This window comes from Apodemus sylvaticus, chromosome 4, assembly GCF_947179515.1.
Source record: "Apodemus sylvaticus chromosome 4, mApoSyl1.1, whole genome shotgun sequence".
NCBI classification, from domain to species: domain Eukaryota; kingdom Metazoa; phylum Chordata; class Mammalia; order Rodentia; family Muridae; genus Apodemus; species Apodemus sylvaticus.
In genome coordinates this window covers 55185066-55206561 of record NC_067475.1, presented here as the reverse complement: position 1 = coordinate 55206561, position 21496 = coordinate 55185066, and the positions used below count along the sequence as shown (strand labels likewise).

The window sequence follows — 21496 nt, the reverse complement described above, 5'->3', positions numbered from 1 at the left end:
TGGCAGCTCACTATGATCTATACCTCCAGTTCCAGGGGTACACACTCCTGGCCTCCTCAGACATGAAGACAATATCCACAGGAATTTTAGAAACTAAAAATTGTTTTAAATTAGCGAAAACCTGTTGAGACTTGATCTCAAGATGTTCAAGGTTTCAGATCACCAAGTCTTGAGTAACCAGCAAGTCTCAACAGCAGTTTGAGATGTGGTTTGCACTGTCTGAAGCATGGTTGGTCCTTGAGGGTAAAGAATCAATTGTGGTTCATTAATGGCTTAGGAATTATTTGCTGGGTTTTGTGTAATCTTTCATTAGGAAATTATACTCTGATATTAAATAGTAACAATATGGGTAGCTGATTTCATAGAAAATTCATAGTGTAGTGAAAAGTAGCTTGTGCTGATACACATTTGACAACTGCAATTCAGCAAAGGAAGTTGTTTTGCCCTATACACACATAATGAAAGCAACTTGGGTTTATTATCGACATTCTGCAGATTTCTACTGATGTTAATCCTGTTTTAAAGTATGGTGTGATATGTATTTAGCCCCTGGCTACAGTTATTTTAAATTTTAAAAAACATTAAATCCTAAATAACAATTACATAATACACAATGTAATATTAAATTACATTGATATATTTAAAATCTTGTATCAACTTAGTCATTGTCATAGGGTTTCAGTGCTGTGAAGAGACACTATGACAAGGCAACTGTTATAAAAACATTCAATTGAGTTTGGCTTAAAGGTTCAGAGGTTTGGTCCATTATCAAGGCGGGAGCATGGCAGCATCCAGACAGGCGTGGTGCAGGAGGCCTTTATCTGAAAGTCACTAGAGAAGACTGACTTGAAGGCTGCTAGGATGAGGATTTAAAGCCCACACCTGCAGCGACACACTTCAAGGCCACTGCTACTTCAACAAGGCCACACTTCCTAATAGTGCCACTAACTGGGCCAAGCATATTCAAACCACCACAGTCATCTAAGAATTTTATTGGGAAGCTGTCATAGCCATGAAAGTGCCATCTGCGGTCTCCCATGGCCTAAGTCCCTCTCATGGGAAAGAGGCAATAATCTCTTTAATTTTTATGTGTATGTGCATGCACATGACCCAGGTATAAATGAAGGGCCTGAGGAGGTCCGAAGAATGCACTGGATCCCCTGGAACTGGAGTTAGAGGTGGTTGTGAGCTGCCATGTGGGTGGTAGGATCTAAACCTGGGTCTCCTGTAAGCTCTTAACTGCTGAGCCATTGCTCCAGGTCCAGTACTGCTTTTAACACTAGATTAATGCAAATGTGGGGAAAAGTGCGTTGCTTTGAAGAGGTGTATCATTCACGAATATACAGAGGAAAAATCGAAGGGAAAACAGTGTAGCTCTCCCAGCTTATAGTTCTCTTCCTATTGCTAAGGCAGGGTGTCTGTACTTTATAACTGAGAAAACAGTAAGTACTATTATCTGCTATAATTATAATGTGCATAATTCAAAGAGATGTTTACTTTTCTTTAAATATTAAGGTCACTTATGTTTAAGAAATGACCATGCATACAGAAAGATATGGCTTTGTGATAATTGCCTCATATTAATATTTTTGTGACATAAATTTGGGGGAAATACAGTTTTTAGTAGCTTTACATATTTGTAAAATTTACATACTTCTGGGGGCTAAGTAAGATCTCATGTATAGTATTTCACACTTCCAGCGCAGAAGTACAGGGCTTGCCCAATATAGGAAGGTTCTAGGGTTATTTTCGGGTGTTGCAAAAAAAAAAAAAAAATTGTGGGCAAGTTACCAGTTTAAGGAAACTCCAGGATACTGTTAGTATGTTACTAAAACAACACATTAAAAAGTGAAGGTTAAGCAGGAGTGTTAGCACATACCTGTAGTCCCAGAAGTTGGGGGCTGGTAAAGGAGGATCAAAGATTTTAAGACACCCTGGGCTACAAAAAAAGACTCCCCACTTCAACAAAACCTAAACGTTAATTGTAAATAGCTGAAAGATGCATCTGGTAGTTTCTCCAGCAGGTAGCACTGTTGAGTTAGCTTTCTTCTTTCCCCATAGTAAGACAATAGACCATTCATCTTTGTCACCCAAACAAAGAAATATTCCTTTGTCGCCCCCTTTTTCCCCTCCGTAACTGGTCACATGCTACTGTAACTGACTGCCTTGTGATCTGATCCATACTTGGCACAAATTAAAAATAAGTTGTGCTTAAAAAAATAATGTGGCATTTATATTTCTGGAAAGAAACACATTCATCAGTTTTCATCTTGTCCAGTAGCTCAGAAACTGGAGAGGACTTTTCTGTTGATTGGCCATCCTGCTCGGCATTCAAAAGCTTCGCATCTCCCTTCTTACTGTGGTTTTGGGGAGAGGAGAACTCCTAAATATGTAAATAGTTTTGTTTGTACTTTTCGATGAACATCCTGGAGTAACTTACCATTTTGTTGTATAGCAAAACACTCATTTGAGTTTACTGTTGAAGTTAAAAGTAACTTCTAATTGCTTTCACTCTGGTATAACATTTTGCATACTTCGTATCTTTTTATCTGGCTTCGTGTGTTCCTACTGAACAACTTGAATGTTGGGAAGAGGTGGAGTGAAGTTAAGGATTTAGAACTGGTTTTACCAGCACTGCATGTTCTAAAAGTTGAGTGAGCAGCTTCTGCCGTGTAGGGAACAGTGGAGGGTTTATTTACTAGAGGTGGGGTACTAATTTAGGAGCCATCATATTCAGAGAGAGAATTAGTGCGATGCACTCACTGCAGGGTTAAGGGTGCTTTAGGTAACTAAAATCACAATGTGCCTGGTACTGAAATGACCATATATAAAGTAGGCTTTAGGCAATTCTCTTCCCGTATACCTACACTTGGAGGCAAAGCATTTCCAAGTCCGGGGAAGCCAGTAAGTAATTCCGCCTCTAGACTACCTCCCTGCAGATGAGGAAGGTGACTGAGGCCAAACATGTTGGAAAGACTTCTGCGGCTTCCATGAGTCACGAGTGTACTGATGTTCATCTGCCCCATAGGATTTTCGCATTCACCTTCTTGGCTCCTTCAGCAGACAATGGGCGAGCCAGCGAGCCGGAGTTAAAATCCTGATGTACCAGTTTATGTCGGAGCCCCTTTTCCAACCGAGAGTAGTTCAGTGATTCCCTGGCTTTTCCAGGCGCAGTTTCCACCAAAGGAAATTTTTAGGAGCGTTTGGAGAGGGCTGGGGGCGGGGAGGAGAGAAGGCATCGTGACCCAATCCTAACCCGAGGGTCTCCAAAGGCGCTGCGAAGCCGCCGGCTGAACGGGGAGGGGAGAGGGGTAACCCCTAGGCCAACTCCGGGGCCCCAGCCCGCAGACGCCTCGCGACGGTGGGGAATGACCTCAGCCGTCCCTGCCACGTTCCAGCCAATCAGTCCCGCATCTTGGCATCCGAATCCAGGACCCCCGAAGCCGGAGGCGACGCGAGCCAATGAGGAGTGGGCCCGGGAAGAAGGACAGGCGGCCAGCCTATGGGGGTGGAGAGGCCCGGCTGCGTGTATCCAAGCAGCGCCGGGCCGAGCTCGGGGGTGTGGCGCAGCGCCGGCGGGGGTGGGCGGGCGCGCCGGGTGGCAGGTGTCAGCGGCGTCTGCATTCGGCGGCGATGGAGCGGCCCCGGGGAGCTGCGGACGGCCTTTTGCGCTGGCCCCTCGGCCTCCTCCTGCTCCTGCAGCTGCTGCCGCCGGCCGCCGTCGGCCAGGACCGGCTGGACGCGCCGCCGCCGCCCGCGCCTCCTCTGCTGCGCTGGGCCGGTCCGGTCGGGGTGAGCTGGGGGCTGCGCGCCGCCGCGCCCGGGGGGCCCGTCCCCCGTGCTGGCCGTTGGCGCCGCGGCGCGCCCGCCGAGGACCAGGACTGCGGCCGCCTCCCGGACTTCATCGCCAAGCTGACCAACAATACGCACCAGGTGAGCGCGCGGGGCCCGGGCGCCCGCTCCCGCTTGGGTCGCCCCTCCAGACCCGCGGCCCCCGGCGGCCGCTCCGCTCCCGCAGCTCGCTAAGAGGCTAGCGCGAGACCCCGGCTGCGGAGGGCGGCGCGGCGCGGGGGCGGCGGGGGCCCGGGTGGCTGCGGCCGGCTGTGTGTCGTCATAGCCGAGGCAATCCGAGACTTCGACTCGCCGCATTCTTTGCTTCTGCTTCTTAAGTTGTCAGAATCTCCCGGTCATACCCGTCTCCCCCCCACCCCCCACCCCGAATATAGAACATCGGGTCCACCGACGCTGGTACCTACCAGGAAGCTGGAGGCATAATTACCCCTTAAGTGATCGCAGAAGTTGGGCTGCCCAGAAGCAGAGGTGTGCCCTCCCTGAGTTGGTACATTTGGGGTGGTGAGGCTGGCGTCTAGAAATCCCACAGCAGTTGTTAGGTCACGGCTTGTGTTTCCATAGTTAAAGGAACACGCACGGAAACGAAAATGACATTGAAACCCAACCGTGAAATGACATCTCTGCTGCTCCCTAAAATTAAAAACAAACAAACAAAAATGGTTCAAGATGTTTCCTCAGGATGCAGTCCCAGAACCCTCTAACCTGACCCAAAACGACCTCGAGAGGCATTCTGAACCAAAATCCTGTGTGCATAACCCAGAGAACAGAAACCGGCCTCTAGGACCTAGATTAGAAGTAGTTGCAGAATAGCCAGAATCATCCAGAAGTTACATCTAATGGCTCCACAGAGTTGCCAACTGTCCCAAACAAGAGTCTGGGTTGTAACCAGTCAGCCCTCTCTTTCTGCGCACTACAGGCTCTAAATTCCTTTGCTCCAGACCTGTTCTGAAGTAGGCTCCAGTGTGCTTTGTTTCCTTGTAAGTTGACCGACGACGACGACGATGATGAGACTCTGCACAAGAACTGGTATTGGCTTCTGTGTGTGACCTGCAGCCAGCTGAGATCTTGTGATCTGTCTCACGCCTTCAAAACTGACTTCTAACTGTGTGTTGAACCCTTACCGAACACCTCTATCCTATCCTAATTTCTAATACCTATGAAACATACTGTAGATAGTCGACTTTGAGCCTGCTCTTGTCAAGACTTTCAAAGATTTGGTGCTTCTGTTTTGGGTACAAGTATCTGAACCTTGACACATTGCTGCATTGAGAAATTGTTAGGAAAGTCTTGGTTTCAGCACAACTAGGACATCTTCCTCCTCCTCTTTTTTTTTTTCTTTCTAAAATTAACAATTGTTGCAACCCACACATGGGAAAGGCATTTTCAGTTCAGTGTATTTCCTATTATGTCTTTTCTTTTTTTCCAAGGAGAAAATGTTCGTGGAGGTGGACATGCATTGCTGGAGTTCTGTTCCTGTTCTTTGTTTACATTCCATCTCAGTATCCCCCAGATCTCAGGGTCCCCCAGATCTTAGGGTCCCCTTGGGCTTACTTTTGAGATCCATACTTGCTAGTTGTGACCTAATTCTCCAATCAGAAAGAGTGGAACAAGTACTGTATAGACTGCTCTCAGTAGGGTGTTGAGAAAAGATTCAACACTGATACTTTATGTAGATTATCCCGGGCCCACAGCTCCTTGCACCAGCAAGCCCCAACATTCTTAAATTCTTCTCTTGCTGGATGACACATCTTCAGATCTGCAACAGTTCCTGGTTGATGCCACTTACAGTATAGCAGTTCCAAAGAAAGAGGCCAAGAGACCTGGGTCTTCTCTGAAGTTCTTATGCAAAGAGTTTTCTCTAGTTCATTTTACTTAGTTACAGCTTGTAAGGTTGTTTTTCCCCCTTCAGTCTTTATTTAAAATTACTGTCCCCACCCCAGTTGTTACCCTTCCATAGTATTTTTTTTTTAAAAAGGAGTTGATTCTTTTTGTAATTGAAAAAAAAAAAGTGGAGTCTTTAGCTTAGAAATCATTGCGCTAGTTTTCGAAGGTTCTGTTTGCTCTCAGGAATTGGGAAGTAATCTGCTATTTTTCAGATGTCATAATTCATCTCCGTACACCAGACTGAAGAGACCTGGTGTTTCGAGATCCTTTGTAACAGGGTGGAGCAGAAGCAGAAGCATCACAGAACAATGACTTACTATTTATTGCCAGAGACACTGCATATTTTTAGTTTGTTTGTTTTTGGTGTTTTGAGGCTGGGTTTCTCTATGTAGCCCCGGCTGTCCTGGAAGTCACTCTGTAGGCCAGACTGGCCTCGAACCTAGAAATCTGCCTGCCTCTCCCTCCCAAGTGCTGGGATCAAAGGCGTGTGCCATCACACCCGGCTACACTGTATGTTTTCAGAGAGCTGAGGTAGGAAGATGTTCTTTGGAGAAAATATTTTCTATATAATTTTCAATACAATATGAAAGGATCCAATCCACCTCTCTCCCAAAAGCAGAATTCTTATTTCTTATTTCTCACAGCCTGGTGTTCTTTTCCTGTCCCATCATGAGTCTACCTGGATGCTTTCCAAAGGCTCAGAGATGGGGTGGGGGAGGGGCTGCCACATCAAGGTATTAAGACCTGATAGCACATAAGGTTTTAGCATGTGCCGGGGATTGAACCCCATGCCTTGCTCATGCTAGACAAGTGCTTGCTCTCCCACTAAGCCATATTTTCAGCCCCAGCATTTAACCTTAAGAAATCTACAAAACAAAGTGTATGCCTGTCTAGTGCCTTTGGAGACTTCCACCCTACGCTGTGGCATGGGCTCCATCACTCAGGAAACCCTCTTCCCTGAAGCTCCCCTGTGTCTCTCTAGGTTCCCTTTCACCGTCCTTTCAGCCTTTCAAGTGGGCTGTGTTTGTTTTCAAGGCATTTGTTGTTCAAATCGAGGTCATAATGATTCAGTTCTCTGTGGGATTTAAGCGAGCAGAGAAAATACTTTTTTTTCTAGTTACAGTATTATCAACAGGAACGATAGACTCGTAAGAAAGTGACATAAGAAGAACTGGATGTTACTAAAACAGCTAAAAAAAAGAATAGCAACAAGATGCAGGCAGAAGGTCACCACTTACAGCTTAACAATAAAAAAATTACACTTCCTGATCTTTTTCTGAGGGTTTGGCATGCCAGGGAAAGGCACTGCAACCATGGGGCCCTCAGTAAGGCCAGCCCTGTCTGCATTCCGGGCCTTGCTTCGTTACTATGCTATCTTCACTCAGCTTCCATGTCTCATTCCTAATCTTTAAAATGGACCTAAGCATGCATGCTTATGAGAAACAAACAAGAGTGTATAAAATTTGCTTCATATTAGCGGGTTCACAGTCCCTGATATTTACATGCAGTAAACTACAAGCTTGTGCTCTCCCAGTTAGGGATCATCCACAAACATTCTTAGACTCAGTAGTAACCTTCTTCCAGTTAGGGATCATCCACAAACATTCTTAGACTCAGTAGTAACCTTCTTCCAGTTAGGGATCATCCACAAACATTCTTAGACTCAGTAGTAACCTTCTCCCAGTTAGGGATCATCCACAAACATTCTTAGACTCAGTAGTAACCTTCTCCCAGTTAGGGATCATCCACAAACATTCTTAGACTCAGTAGTAACCTTCTTCCAGTTAGGGATCATCCACAAACATTCTTAGACTCAGTAGTCTAAGAACCAAACTGACGTCAGGCCCCAGCTTCCACTGATCGTTGTCCTTATGCACCTGGAGTGTTCACGGCACACATAACCTTTGCACCTGGGACAAACTGAGCAGGCCCAGAAGATTTTTATTAATGTTGGTTGCTAGGTTGGGTTGCTTCAAAACATTCCCCCATAAGCACTCCTTTGAGGGTAGGCATGAGAGTCTGCCTTAAAAGAAACGGCAGAAATGCCTTGGCCACAGTCACAGTGGTGGCTGACATAATTTCCTTCTCATTCCTGTGTACAGGCCATTGGATAATTTCCTTAAAAGTTCCTAAAGTTCTATTTAATAGGGCTGGGAGCTGTGGCTCCTCTCTCTCCTCCCTCTCGGCTCCTGTCACTAACTACTGCTTTACACATAACTTCCCAACTCCTACCCTGACATCAAAGCATCTGGTTTCTTAAGTAAACAGGCCCTGTAGAGAGGCTGTTGTAAGGCCTCAGCACCGAGAAGAATGCATGTGTTTGTTTGCCCCACTGCCACTGGCAGAGCTGAGCCCAGGCTGACAGGACTCAGTGTGTCTGCGGGCTGGATCAGGGAGCTGCTGCTCTCAGCCTGTTGGGGATCACCAGACCTTTAGCACCCGGGAATCTGAAGGTTGTTGTCTTTAACTATCCCGGAACTTCCTGGCTGCCTCCTTTGTCCCAGCCGTACTCCATCTTCGTTCTGTCCCCTCCATTTCCCATACTCCACTTCCACTTTCTGGTTTATCTCACATTTTACAGGCCCCTTTCCTCCCACTCATGTTTGGTTCAAGGCATGGGACCCTAGGAAGGCTGGCCTCCTTGGTCCTGGCTGGGCAGAGTGAGCCGAGTCCCTGTAAAGAGCCCTCCGCCATACACACTGCTGTGAGCGGGATGGTAAGGCCACGTGCTTGGGATTCTGGGAGGAACCATCAGCAGCTGTGAGGAATTCTCATCCACCTCAGGAAAGGTGCTCTGCAGAAGGGCTGAGCTTTGGTTAACATGAGAGTAGAAGGCCAGCCGGGTGTGACAGATGGCTGAAAAGGAATGTGGCATAATAGTTCACTGCTGCCTCAAATATTTGCCTCTGCGAATTGCAAATTGTAAGTAGAAGTTTGAGTTTTGTCTTTGCTGGGGAAGGTGACTGGAAGCAGCCCTTGTTCTGGCCAGTTCCTAAAGGCTCTTTCTTTCTGCAATGATGACAGTGACCCACTCTCTGCTTTTTCATGTCAGGCTAACGCACATTCTTCTGAGCTCCGCCATTTTCAAGCAGCTCTGGTCAGCAGGCACTGGACTCCCATAGTGACTGTCATGTCTGCGCTCCTCAGCTCCATCACTGGTGACCTCTTACCTGTGTGACTCCCACAGGGCGTTTCATTCCTAGCACTGCTAGTGGGCATCAGCCCCAGGGAGCACCTCTTCCTCCTCACATTCTGGCCTATCTCTCTTCACCTCAGATCATCCATCATCCAGCCATCGGATCATCTCCATCATCCGGAAAGTTAGAACTTCATTTTGAGGCAGGAGAAATGAGGCTAGGCTGTTTTATTTGATGAGGAACTAATGTTGAGGCCGAAAACCCATCAAATTGGACATGAAGCCAGCTTTAGAAAGAGCTATATTATGTTGGCCACTGATATAAACTAGCTCCTGTGTTTGTCAGTTTCTAGCACTTCCCAGTTCTCTGCCCTAGTCACCAGGACTTCTCTTGTGTGTGTAGAAACAAGCTTGTTCATCCCACTTTGTGGCCTCAAGGTCTGTGTGGAGGTGGGTTTCAGGGGTAATGGCGCTTGAAGAACAAAGCATTCTGTTTGTGTCCAGTCGAGGTGGTCCGTTGTTTAACTGTGACTCCCTTCCGAAATGGGTTAGTAAATATAGTTTTGAGATAGTTGGATTGAAGGCATTCAGACAGATTCTTTGAATCAATAGACTGCCGGGTGGAAGCTCATGTGTGGGATCTGTTTCAGTGCTAAGGCCATTGTTCCTTCTCTAACTCCCAGTGCATCCTCAAGAAACCACTGACAAGACCCAAGTTGTGGCACTTGCTAAGAGGCCTCCACTGTAATACTGTGTTCTGTTTGGTGTCTCAGTCTCTGTCCCTCAGTTCCCTATCTATGATGATGTTAGAAGTTTTGGATTAGCATAAAAATGTTTTGTTTTGTTGTTTAAATTCTGTGCTCCATGTGGAGGAGGAGGCCAGAGGTTGTGATCACAAATGTTTATTGGTTGATTCCAAATTTAGAAGCAAACGTTGGCTGCTCAGCTTGCTAGCTGAGCCTGCACACAGTGTGGCTGAGCCTGCACACAGTGTGATTTCACATCTCAGGTGGTGGCTTGCCACTCCCAGAAGTTTCTTCAGTGACATAGGGGCATTCTCAAAGGACAGTAAGATGTTTCCTAGACAATTACGAAGAATCTTTGCCCCTTGTTTTAGGGAGAGTGGTACTTTCTCATCCCTTGTTGGCTTGGAATTTTAATGCTAATAAAAGCTACTAGTTTGGATAGCCCAAACACGGGCCCAATCACTATGTAGTGGTAAACGTGGGGCTTGTTGTAGTCTGGTCTTGTATTTTTTTTCTAATCTCTTAACTTCTTTTCATCTGTCTTCTTTCCAGCAACATGAGCATTTGGAACCATGTGGCTGGCTGACTTTGAGTCTATGCCCCTGTGAAGATAATTTGTGATTAACTGACTTGATTTGCTGTCATCAGAAGAAAATGAGTATTGGTTCCTTCAGGACTCGGTTACTAGCCCTCCTGTGTTGGCTTTAGCTAAGGTTTTGCTCTGGATGTTAAGCTCCAGCCCAGATGTAGTTCTTACCCCTGCCAGCTTGCAGGTCTGGTTCAACTCCCTAAAGGACCAAGAGGCTGAACTAGGAGAGGGAGTTTCACTATAATTCTTCTCAGGTAGCTCTAACCTGATGTTTATATAGCACTTGCTCTTTGTCCTGAGGGATCCAGAACATTAATTTGTTGCATACAAAATGCCCAAGACATATCTTATTACCCAGATTTGAGCTGTGAATCTCCTACATTCATGGCTCTGTGATCATGGAGAATTATTTTACTTTTCTGGCCTTCATAGTTTTTTGCTTTGTTTTTCCTTCCTTCCTTCCTTCCTTCCTTCCTTCCTTCCTTCCTTCCTTCCTTCCTTTTTCTTTCCTGAGATAGGGTTTCTCTGTCTAACGGCCCTGGCTGTCCTGGAACTTTGTAGACCAGGTTGGCATGGAGCTCACAGAGATGATCCTGCCTTTGACTCCTGAGTGCTGAGATTAAAGGCGTAACCCACCACAGCCATTTTTATTTTGTTTTGTTGTACTCTGTAGTTGTTCAGGGGGTCAAATGGGAATTTTTATCCAAGTATCTTGTTTAATGTACTAGGTAGGTGCTGTGCATTTAAACAGTTCATGTGCCTCCTACTGTGTGTGCTGAGTGGAGCCCAGGTATCTTAACAAACCTAAACTACTGATACCAGTGAACAGATTTTGGCACTCAGGTAGCTCCCTAGGAGTCTGTAGGAAGGCAGGAAGGACCTCCACCGAGCAGTGCTGGGAAGACAAGCTGGAGAGATCCGGAAAGGCTAAGACAGGAAAGTATGACTGCTCTGTGGGTGGGCGCTGAGGTGCTGCTTGGAGAGAGGTAATGATGAGAATAACTAATGTCTCCATGAAAGCACGTGAGAAATAATCTTGATAGCTGTTTATGGAAGAGGAACGGGCATCAGGCACCGTGGGCAAAAGATCATCAGTGGAGGTGTTTTAACCGAAAGTATTAGACTGGAGGCCTTATACTAGAAAGGAAACCAGAGGGAGCATTGGGGAAACAGAAAGAACATCCATCCCTTTCAGAGGCTGCCCGTTGCTGTGGGCTGGAGAAATATGTCCAACAAGAAAGATGATTGAAGGATAGTGTGGCCCTGAGGTTTGAGGAATATGTTCAGACTCTGGATATGTGCGCTCGCACATGTGTATGTGTGTGTATGTGTGTGTGTATCTAAGTGCAGGTACATACAAGCCATGGCAAGCATGAGAAGATTGTAGAACTGCGCTGCTCTCCTCTCAGGAGTCCTCCTTCCCTGCCATTGTAGGATCAAGCTCAGGTATTTGGGCCTGAGAGCGAGCCCACCCCCAACTCCGTATATTCTTGAAGAGAATGGGAAGCAAAGTAGGAGAAACCTGGATGCCCATGACTGCTTTCTTTTGTCTGGATATTCGTGAGCTCCAGGACAAGGTTGATGCGCTCCTGGGTTTAGCAGCCCGAATAGATTGTCAGGCTCCTTTGCATGTCGCCACCCTAGCGTGTACTGTTGAAGTTCGATGACCTCCTGAGTAAGATTGTTAGGTCCTTCTGGCCACATGCCTTAGTTCTACTGTTGAGACTCGGTGAGAGCTCACTGGCTGAGACCTGGGGGTGTGCCAGGTGCCCAACATGATGCTGCATTTGGACGTTCACGAACAGGTTTTAAGTCAATACATTTGCCTGCCGTAGAGTTAAGGCAAGGCTATAGACTCCATTTCTAAGTTGTACAGTTGTGAACTCCTTGTTTTTGGACTTGGTAAAGGTGGAGATTGGTAGAGGAAAGAATCTGCCTGCCTGCCTGCATTCCTTTTCTTTCTTTCTTTAAGATAAGGTTTATCTACATCGCCTTGACCGCCCTGGAATTTACTTTATAGACCAGGTTGGCTTCAAACTCACAGGATATATCTGCCTCTGTCTCCTGAGTGCTGAGATTAAAGTCATGTGCTTCCACATTCTGGAGTGTCCTTTCAAAGTGATTTTCTATCTATAAAATATTTTTTTGCCGGGTGGTGGTGGCGCACGCCTGTAATCCCAGCACTCTGGGAGGCAGAGGCAGGTGGATTTCTGAGTTTGAGGCCAGCCTAGTCTACAGAGTGAGTGCCAGGGCAGCCAGGGATATACAGAGAAACCTTGTCTCAAAAACCAAATCCAAAAAACCAATATATATATATATATATATATATATATGTATATGTATATGTATATGTATATGTATATGTATATGTATGTGTATGTATATGTATATGTATATGTATATGTATATGTATATGTATATATATGTATATATATATATATATATATACACACATACACACACACATTTTTTTTTAATTCTTTGGCAATTTATACATGTATACAATGTATCCACCCCCAGACAGTCCCCTCAAACTGACTTTCTTCAAGCTATGGATGATGGAGAGGGAATAGTGATCAAATTAATAATCTGAAAAAAAATCACCAGAAACATGCTTATTTGATTAAGATAGTTACAGGTAGGTAGTGAGTTTTAACTAGCTTTCATTTATGTAGGAAGTCTGCTTGTAGTTTAATAGCGACTTTTTTCTCCTTTGAGTTTCAGTTTATTGGAGTTAGTGGCTGGGTGGGTGAGGGGGGCAGCCCCTTGTACGTTTTAACCCTTCCTCAGCCAAGTAGCCACGGTAGCTTTTTACCCTGCTAGAGAAATATCCATGTGGTAGGTATTTTCAGGACCTTTGCGTGGTAGAGTGCTAGGCTAGAATTGTTTTATTATATGCACGCTTCTCTAACTCAGCTTCTGGGCTTCTGTTACTCCTCCATCCCAGTAAAAGCAGCCTTCTCTGCAGTCTCCTAGGCTCTGCTGGCCTCCTGCTTGGTTCTCAGGGCCCCCACCTTGTCTAAAGACCCTTCCTGCTTCACGGCTTCCTCCTGGTCTCTCCTGTAGCAGCCAGCTGGCTCCACCGCCTTGCTCCCTCGCTCGCTCGCTCGCAGAGTACTCAGTGTTCTGCCGCATGCTCAGTTTGGTTTATCTAAGCATTTGTCTTCAGGCTGTAGACTCTTTAACGGTAAGGACCAGCTCATGTCCTGAGTTCATTTGGCTCACTCGGTGTTGAGAAAAAGTAGATGGAGTTGGACAGATGTGACTTGGAGACCATGTCATTCCACTTAGCAGCTGTGTGACTTCGACAAATTATGTAATGTCTCTGAGCAACTTTTTCTTCATTTATAAAGTAGAAATGATGCTTTATAATAATATTTAATACTGCTTTAATAAATGCTTCTTCGAGGGGCAGGGGATGCGCCTCTGCTGGTTGAGTGCTCTCCTAATGTGCAGGACTAAGGCCCTGGCTTGCTCCACGGCCACACACCTGTCATCCCAGCGCTGCAGGGCTGGAGGCAGGTGGAACAGAGGGCCAGGCTTGAGGTCATCATATGCTATGTAGGGAATTCAAGGCTAGCCAGGGACACTGAGACCCTATTTTTAAAAAGGGTTATTATTTTAGTCCATCGATGGTTTAATGAGCCACATGTTAGGATTCTGGTTAGGATACCAGAGCCTGCTGGTTCTGGTAGCTGATGTGCAAAAGGAACAGATAGCCCCTGCCTTATTGTTTATGTCTGTGTGTTATGAACCAATGAGAAAATGGCCAACAAACAATGTATAGTTATGAATATGGTAAGGAGAGAAGTAGCCACAGGAGAACGGCCTCCGGGACACCACGGCTTCGCTGAGATAGTACTGAAGTCTACTGAAGATGACTAGGGTTTTGCTAGGAGGAACACTCCAGGCTGAGGACAGCATGTTCATAAGGCCTGAGGCGAGGAAGAGCTTCGTGTCCCCAAGATCTGGAAGAAAGCCAGTGTGGTGGAGTAGCAGAGGGAGTGAGGAAGTCGGTCCCCACACCGAGGGGGCGGGGGGTGGGGGGAGCAGCCGTGTAGGTTCTGCCCGTTCTGCTGCATGGCCACTGCCGGCAAGCAGCTCTGTCGCTGGACTTCCTTTGAGTCAGGACTTGGGCATTAAAAAACAAAATGGTGAAACGTATCTCATTTGTTGGGTAGGATTAAAAATGAATTGTTTCATAAAATTGGATCTCTTAAAAAGAAAGAAAGAAACCAAGCCTACTCCTGGAAGTGCCAAAGACTTTTGCTTTTAATGAAATTTTGGTTTCTAAAATGTCATGGCCTGTTGAGTCTGTTCTATGGCCCGGGAGCGTTAAGAGACTGAGACTGGGTCAGACTGTCCCAGAACTCATGTGACTTTAATGTTGTGTGTTGTTTAGTGCCTACAGGGCTATTCAGAAACCTGGGGCTGTTTTTCCAGTGTTCACTGGCCTATATTCTTAGACTGCAATTGGCTTGCTTACGGCTTTTTGTTTGTTCATCCTGCAGAAACTATATTCTCCTTGCAATATCCTGCCCCTTCCTGTTGCTGTCCCAGTCTGTCTCTCGGTGCACCTTTCTCCAAATTTAATCTGTTTCCTCCAGAAGCTACAAAGAGAGATGTTGGTACATTGATTAGAATGATGGTTTGCAGTTTTCTCCCAGAGGTCTAATGCATAACTTAATGCATAGCTTCTTAACGCGTGCATTCCACTGGATCAGAGGTCTGCATCCTTCCTCGAGCGTCCTGCTCCTCTGAGGACCTAAATAATGCAGGGTCACTCTTGTAACATGGCTTTTGGAAGTATGGAACTGTCTTGTTGATTTAACTCCCCCCGCCCACCCCCCATCCCCCAGCTCTCGAGCAGTAGGAATGAGAACGAGGAGGCTGAAGTATTGCTGTGTCACAGAGTTGCAATGCTCAGAGACCAGAGAGAGACATTGCCTCTGCAGTGCCCTGCCCCCACCGTGAAGTTAGGCAGCATTGCCCAAGTTCACAGGGCTTCTGGCAGAGCTGAAAATAAACCCAGGCTGCCTGGTTATTAGCCCAGTGTTCTCTGTATCATCCTGCCTCACAGAGAATTCTGAATAATTGAATAGTTTTGAAAACTTGTATTTTTTTTTTAATGTTTAGTTTTTTTTTTCTTCATTTCTAAGAATAGCTTCCATGAGAACTGGAACATTTGTGATCTTATTTTTGGCCCGTGTTTTCCGATTCTAGCAGTGCCTCTTCTAACAGAACCCAATTCTGTAAAGATTGTCTTTCTGCCGTGTTGTGCTGCAGAGCTGTATGTCCTGCATCCTGTCCCTGTGTTCCAGTTGGAATTCGGAAGCTTAGCTCTGGAGTCCCTGCCTTGGTAGGCCGTGAAAACTGTGCCCTGGACCCTTAGCTCCAAGCACGGAGGACGATCCATTTTTACCCTCAAGGAAGTGGATTCCCAAGAGAGAGGATGATTTGTGTTTTCTTCCCTCTCCAGTCTGTTACTGTAATGGGCTGCGTGTGCTTTTGTAGCGCCGTGCTCCCTTGCACGGTGACCCGCGTCTTCTGTAGATGGTCTGGCATGTGGAGCCCTAACGTTTACATTGCTGCAGGAGAGAAGTCTGTTTACAGAGCCCAGTGCACAAACTTAGAGCCTGTGTTAGCCCTGCTTCCCCCCTGGGCTCTGAATAGGCTCCAGCACAGCAGATATGTGTGGATAAGCCCTTGGCAGATATGGTTGCTGCACCCATAGATTCAATTAATTTTGAATTTTAAAATTTCATAAAAATTTTTTTTGTCTATATTGAACACATAGAGATATTTTTATTGTTATGTCTTTGGTAGCCTGGTGTGACTGGTTTTATATATTACATGTTATAATTTACATATTACATATATTAAAGTAATTTAGAGGTGATCTAAGGTGCAGAGGATATGAGGGCTATGTAAACTCTATGACATTGGATCTAAGGGTCCTGGGCATCATGGTTGTGGTAACCCATCCCCACAGGTTTGTTGAAGGAAGGCAAGTTCACAGTCTGCACCATTGTCTTCTCCTCTCTGCTTGCCACAAGAGGCTCCTGACTGTAAGACTGCAGAGCCACCTGAAGTACCTCTCTGTGGTACTCTGCCTGCAGCCCTCTCTGATAAGCCCGACTCACAACTCACGGGGCTCTGGGGCAAGTGTTAATTCTCAGTATTTGACTTTTAAATCAATGTAACTAGATAGGCACAAATTTCTCATGACTGAGTTTTGCCAAGCTGTGTGACTCTTTGGACCAGTGTCAAGTTCTCCAAGCTTATAGTAACAGTGACTTAATTAGGCTTCCGGTTTAATTAGATGTGAAGATGAAGTTATTTCTGTGAAGAATGTTGTGTTTCGTGGGTCTCTCGTCACCTCTGCCAGAACCACAGATTATCCACATGGCTGCAGAAGTAGGCACTGTGTGTGTTACCCAGGGTCTGAAGTGTGTGGCCTCCCAGACTGAGACTGCCGGAAGTGGGCAGCAGAGGCTTGCATCATCAGCTCTTAGATGGACATCTTCAGAGGACCGGGTAACAAACTGTCCCCTACTTCCTAGCAGTTAGGAGGGGTTCCTGAAAACCTGTTCTGCCATCAGGTGATAATCGCTATTAATTCAAGCCAGTGACTTCCTGCTGCCCAGAGCTCCCCTACTTCCCAGAGTTCCAGTGGAGAACAAAAGCTCTGAAAATGACTCTCAGGAAGCAGGCCCACGCTTCCAAGAATGACAAGGTCAGGGCGTGGACTAAAGTCTGCCTCCTAGCCAGGATGCCTGTGTTCTCCCAGGCTCTTTCTCACCCTGTCTTAGCTTTCTGATGCAACTGTCTGTTAGCCAGGGTAACATAAATAGGAATCCACTAACATGGGGTGGCTCGGTGGGTAAGAGCACTTGCTGCTCATGGAGACCATCCAAGTTGATTCCCCAACGCTGCTGGCAGCTCACAAACCACCAGAAATACAGCACGGAAGCCATGAGGGAACGGGTCCCCATAAATGTTGGTATTTTTATTTTATTATTTTATGTATGTAGGATATTAGTATGTATGTCTGTGTACCACCTGTGTGCCTGCAGAGGCCGGAAGAAAGTGTTGGCTCCCCTGGACCTGGAGTTAGGAGACATTTCAGCACTGAGTGTTGGCAATTGAACCCATGGTGTTCCTATTTTAGATGGAAGTCTTCCCAATATTCTTTTTCCATAAGGAAGGATTGCGGAACAAGTTTTCATGGATAACTTTAGCCATGTGGCTAATCCCTTGCTCTATCAGAGGGGTCTGAACAAAGACCCAGAACTGTGATCTTATGGCATGCACCTTGTGAGTGCTGTGACTACAGGCTCGCCACACAGCTGGTGGGATCCTTGTTTTGATTTGAAAACTCTAACAGTATTTTGTCATAGTGCCAGTCATTTTTCCAAGCTTTTTTTTTTTAAATCAATTTTCTCTTTGTAATGTTACTATGTAATTTCAAAAATATTCAAAGTAAATCTTCGTGGTTGTGGGTTTTGTATCACTTTCAGCCAAAGTTCTCTGAAGGGTTATAAATCCATCCGCTCAGTCTGAGTGGACCCAACCAGTCCGTTTAGAATGTGAGAGGGAAGTGAGCAACCGGCCTTTGACTGAGTCCCCGCTCCCTTACTGCTGACCAGAAGTGCTAACCTTGTCATGTGCTGAAAGAAATCTTGTCCTTATTGCTTCCCCTTTTGTCCATTGATCTATCATCTCTGTCCCTAGGCCAGGAGCAGGGACAGGACACTAATAACTCTCTCTGGAAGCTGTGGTCATTTCATGTTCATTTGCTCCTAAAAGAATCAAACTGGTTTTCTGTTTCCTTTGGATACTGGTTTTGGCCTGTTAATAGAGAAACAGCATATTTACAAAGTTTTATTTTTTTTTTTTTAATTCTGGTCTCCTTGTGTTACATATATTTGGTTGCCCCAGCAGCGCCTGTGCTCTTTGTGGTGAGTTATTTACCTCTTCAGGATTCTAGGTTAGACTGAGAACCTGTTGTCTACCAGAACAGGATGTCCCCCAGTGTTTTAGGGACTTGTGTACAGCTCACATTGTAACTTAAAAGAAAAAAAATCAGCGCTCAGGGTCTTGTTACTTAACTGGAGCTGGCTTTGAACTAGTTCCTTCAGCCTCAGACCCCAGAGTGTTGTCACAGGTGGGAACCAGCAAGTGGCCATGACATCTTTTTTTTCTTTTTTCTTTGGTTACTGCTTGTGATAGACACTCATTCATTTTTCTGTTTGTTGGCCTTCCTAATCCTAAATGTTATTACGTAGTTTGGGATTTTACTTCTAGAATATTTACTAGAAATACTGAATTGTAGTAAAAGAATTATTCTGTCTTTGAGGGATTTTTTTTCTAGCCACAAAGCTTTATTCTCTCTCTCTTTTCCTCCCTCCTCTCTCTATATGTATGTATGTATATGTTATTATTATATATTATATATAAAATTCTTTCTTGATTAGAATAAGCAGGTCAGTGAGTTGATTATTTTCAGCTCTTTATACTGCTGGCTGATAAGTTATTCATGACCTCATCTTAATGTTCTTTGGGTCTTTCAAGACGAAATACTATTCTCAAGCATTGGACATTTTTCCCTTTTGTGTTGTGTTTCTATTCTTTTTTTTCTGTTTTAAACTTAACTTTGATTAATTTTGACCCTGGGATTATTTTAGCGAGTGTTTATTAGCATTCACTGTGCACTTAGCTCTACTCGGTGACATTAATACCATTTTCCTTGTAGTGTCTGCTTCGGTTACTTGTCTTGTTGCTCCCAGAATGCCTTCCAGAGCAACTTAGAAAAGATTCCTCCCGGTCGGCGGGTGCACTCCCACCGCGAGGGGGAAGTGTGGGTGGCAGGAACTTGATCACACTGCACACCAGTCAGGAGGCAGAGAGAGAAGAGTGTGGGCACTCTGCTTGCTTCCCCTGGCGATTCCTCCAGCCTCAAGTGCAGGAAATGGTGCCTCCCACAGCTGTAGTAGCCAGCTCTAGAGATGCCTCAAAGAGAAGACCAGGAGATTTGTTGCCTTGCTGATGCCAAATCCCATCAGGTTGCTAATCAAGATTAACCCTCACAGGTACCCTTGGAAGGTGTTCAGAAGGCTTACATTTGCGTGTGTGTTCCTGTGGGTTCCACCTGTGCAATGCCTGGTGCCATCTGTTCCCACTTCTGTCTGTAAGGTCTTACGTCTGTGCATACAGATCTTCATCTGTACCACACTGTGATGTCTGCCATTAAGAATTCATGACATAGAGCAGAGGGTGTAGCTCTGTGCAGAATACTCACACAGACAAGGCCCTCTGTCAGATACCCAGCACTGAATCACAACAACAAACAAAAGTAACTTGAAAAGTGCACAAGTATGTGAATAATCTTAATACAAAAAAATGACCATAAGAGCCATGAAAGTAATACCTGGAAAGAGATCGCGTTGAGTGTCAGTAGCTATGGACTACAATAGCCTTTGGTTTTTGTTTTCGTTTTTTGTTTTTTTTCATAAAGATTGCACTTAGCTTCTTTCATATCTTTCCACTGGTTCAGTCCCTTTCGTTGTAACTTGAAAAGGAAACACCCACGCTGGACAAACTGTACCTGCCATGACCCCACTCCTCAGGCCATGGCAAGAGATGCATGAGCTCAAGGCCGACTTGGATTGTATCAAGAACCTGTCTCAAATAGACATATCTCAGATTATAGGAGGGTTTGGATTGGGGCTACAGGTGCTGGATCCACGCTAGCTTTTGAGTTGCCTTGTTCTTCAGAACAAAAAAACATTGCCATTCTTTGTTCCTTCGTGTGCTGACGTTTTGAAGACTTCTTCTCAGATGCATTAGATAGTGTGGGAATGATGAGGTGTGATGTACTTCCTGTCTCGTATCCTGTTTGCTGAGGGTTTGTGATATTCTCTGATATCTGGTTTTATAACTTTAATCAAAATGAAAGAATTTGTTTGGTTTCTGAGACAGGGTCTTGCTATGTAACCCTGGCTGGCCTGGAGCTCATAGAAGCCTGCCTGTCTCTGCCTCTTGTATGCTGGGATTACATTTGGGGCTTGCTCCCCCTTTATCCCTCCCTCCCCCCCCTCCCTCCCTCTCTCCCTCCCTTCCCCTCCCTCCCTCCCTCTCTCCCTTCCTCCCTTCCTTTCTTCCTTTCTTTTCCTAGCCCCCCCCCCCCCGCACTCCAAACCTTCTCTGCATGCTGAGTGTGTCTGTGTGTCTGTCTGTCTGCCTGTTAGAAGGCTCGACATTGCTGACAGCGAAGTGCTGCTCTCTCCTTGTCTACCTTGCTCTGCTGTCTCTTCGTTCTCACTTCTGTCAGGCCGCACTGATATCTCCTCAAGGCCCCTAAGCTCGTCGGTTTGATTATGCCTGGGTTATGTTTTATTGTATCCCTGGTAATTCTCATTTCTACACATCTAGCTCCTCCTTTTTTCTCTCTTACTTTGTACCTCTTTTCTTTTGTTAGACATGCCTTCCTATGTAGTACAGGATGACTTCAAACTTGAGACGCTTCTGCCCTCATCTCCCAGGTGCTAGAATCACAGGCTTGTCCCGTCACAGTCAGCAGATGTGTGTGTTTAAATACATCTTTTGTGTCTTTACTTAACACTGTCAACCTGTTCTCTAATTCTTGAGCATCTGGAGTATAGCTATAACTGTTTTGATGTCATATATGCTAATTATACTTCTGGGTAATTTTGATTTTTCTTTTCATTATTGGTTATGTTTTCTTGCTCTTTATATGCCTGGAAATTTTTTATTGAATCTTGGATACTGTGATTTTTTTTTTAAGATTTATTTTTATAATTTTTAATTCTGTGTGTGAGTGTGTGGTATGTGTGTGTGTGAGAGAGAGACAAAGAGAGAGAGACAGACAGAGAGAGAGACAGAGACAGAGAGGGGGGTAGAGGGTTCCCACAGAGGCTAGAGGCATGAAATTCCCCTTGAGTTAGAGTTATCGGTGGTTGCAAACCATCTGACATTGGGGCTGGGATTCAAACTTGGGTCCTCTGAAAGAGGAGTATAAGCTCTTAACCGATGAACCATCCCTCCAGCCCAGAATATTGTGAATTTTATCTTGATGGGACTTAGGCATTTTTGTATTATAAATATTCTTTTCTAATTAAAAATTATTTATTTATTCATGTGTATGACTACACGTTCATGTGTGGAAATCAGAGGACAGCTTGTGGGGAGTACCTTCTCTCCTTCCAGAATGAGGGTCCCAGGGATTGATTTCAGTCTCCATGACTGGGGGGTAAGTGTTTCTATATC

At 45.4% G+C, this 21496-nt stretch overlaps 1 protein-coding gene across 4 annotated transcripts in view; it reads left to right on the top strand.

The window, feature by feature from the left end:
* Positions 1-3570: 3570 nt before the first annotated feature.
* Sort1 (sortilin 1) overlaps positions 3571-21496 on the top strand; it is a 74896-nt gene continuing 56970 nt past the window's right edge. For 2 of the 4 annotated variants that reach the window (XM_052179445.1, XM_052179444.1), the window contains exon 1: positions 3571-3933. In XM_052179445.1, the coding sequence (XP_052035405.1) occupies positions 3634-3933 (300 nt within the window). In that variant the 5' untranslated portion in view covers positions 3571-3633. The remainder of the gene's footprint in view (positions 3934-21496) is intronic. The other 2 variants (XM_052179447.1, XM_052179446.1) reach the window with 1 other exon arrangement.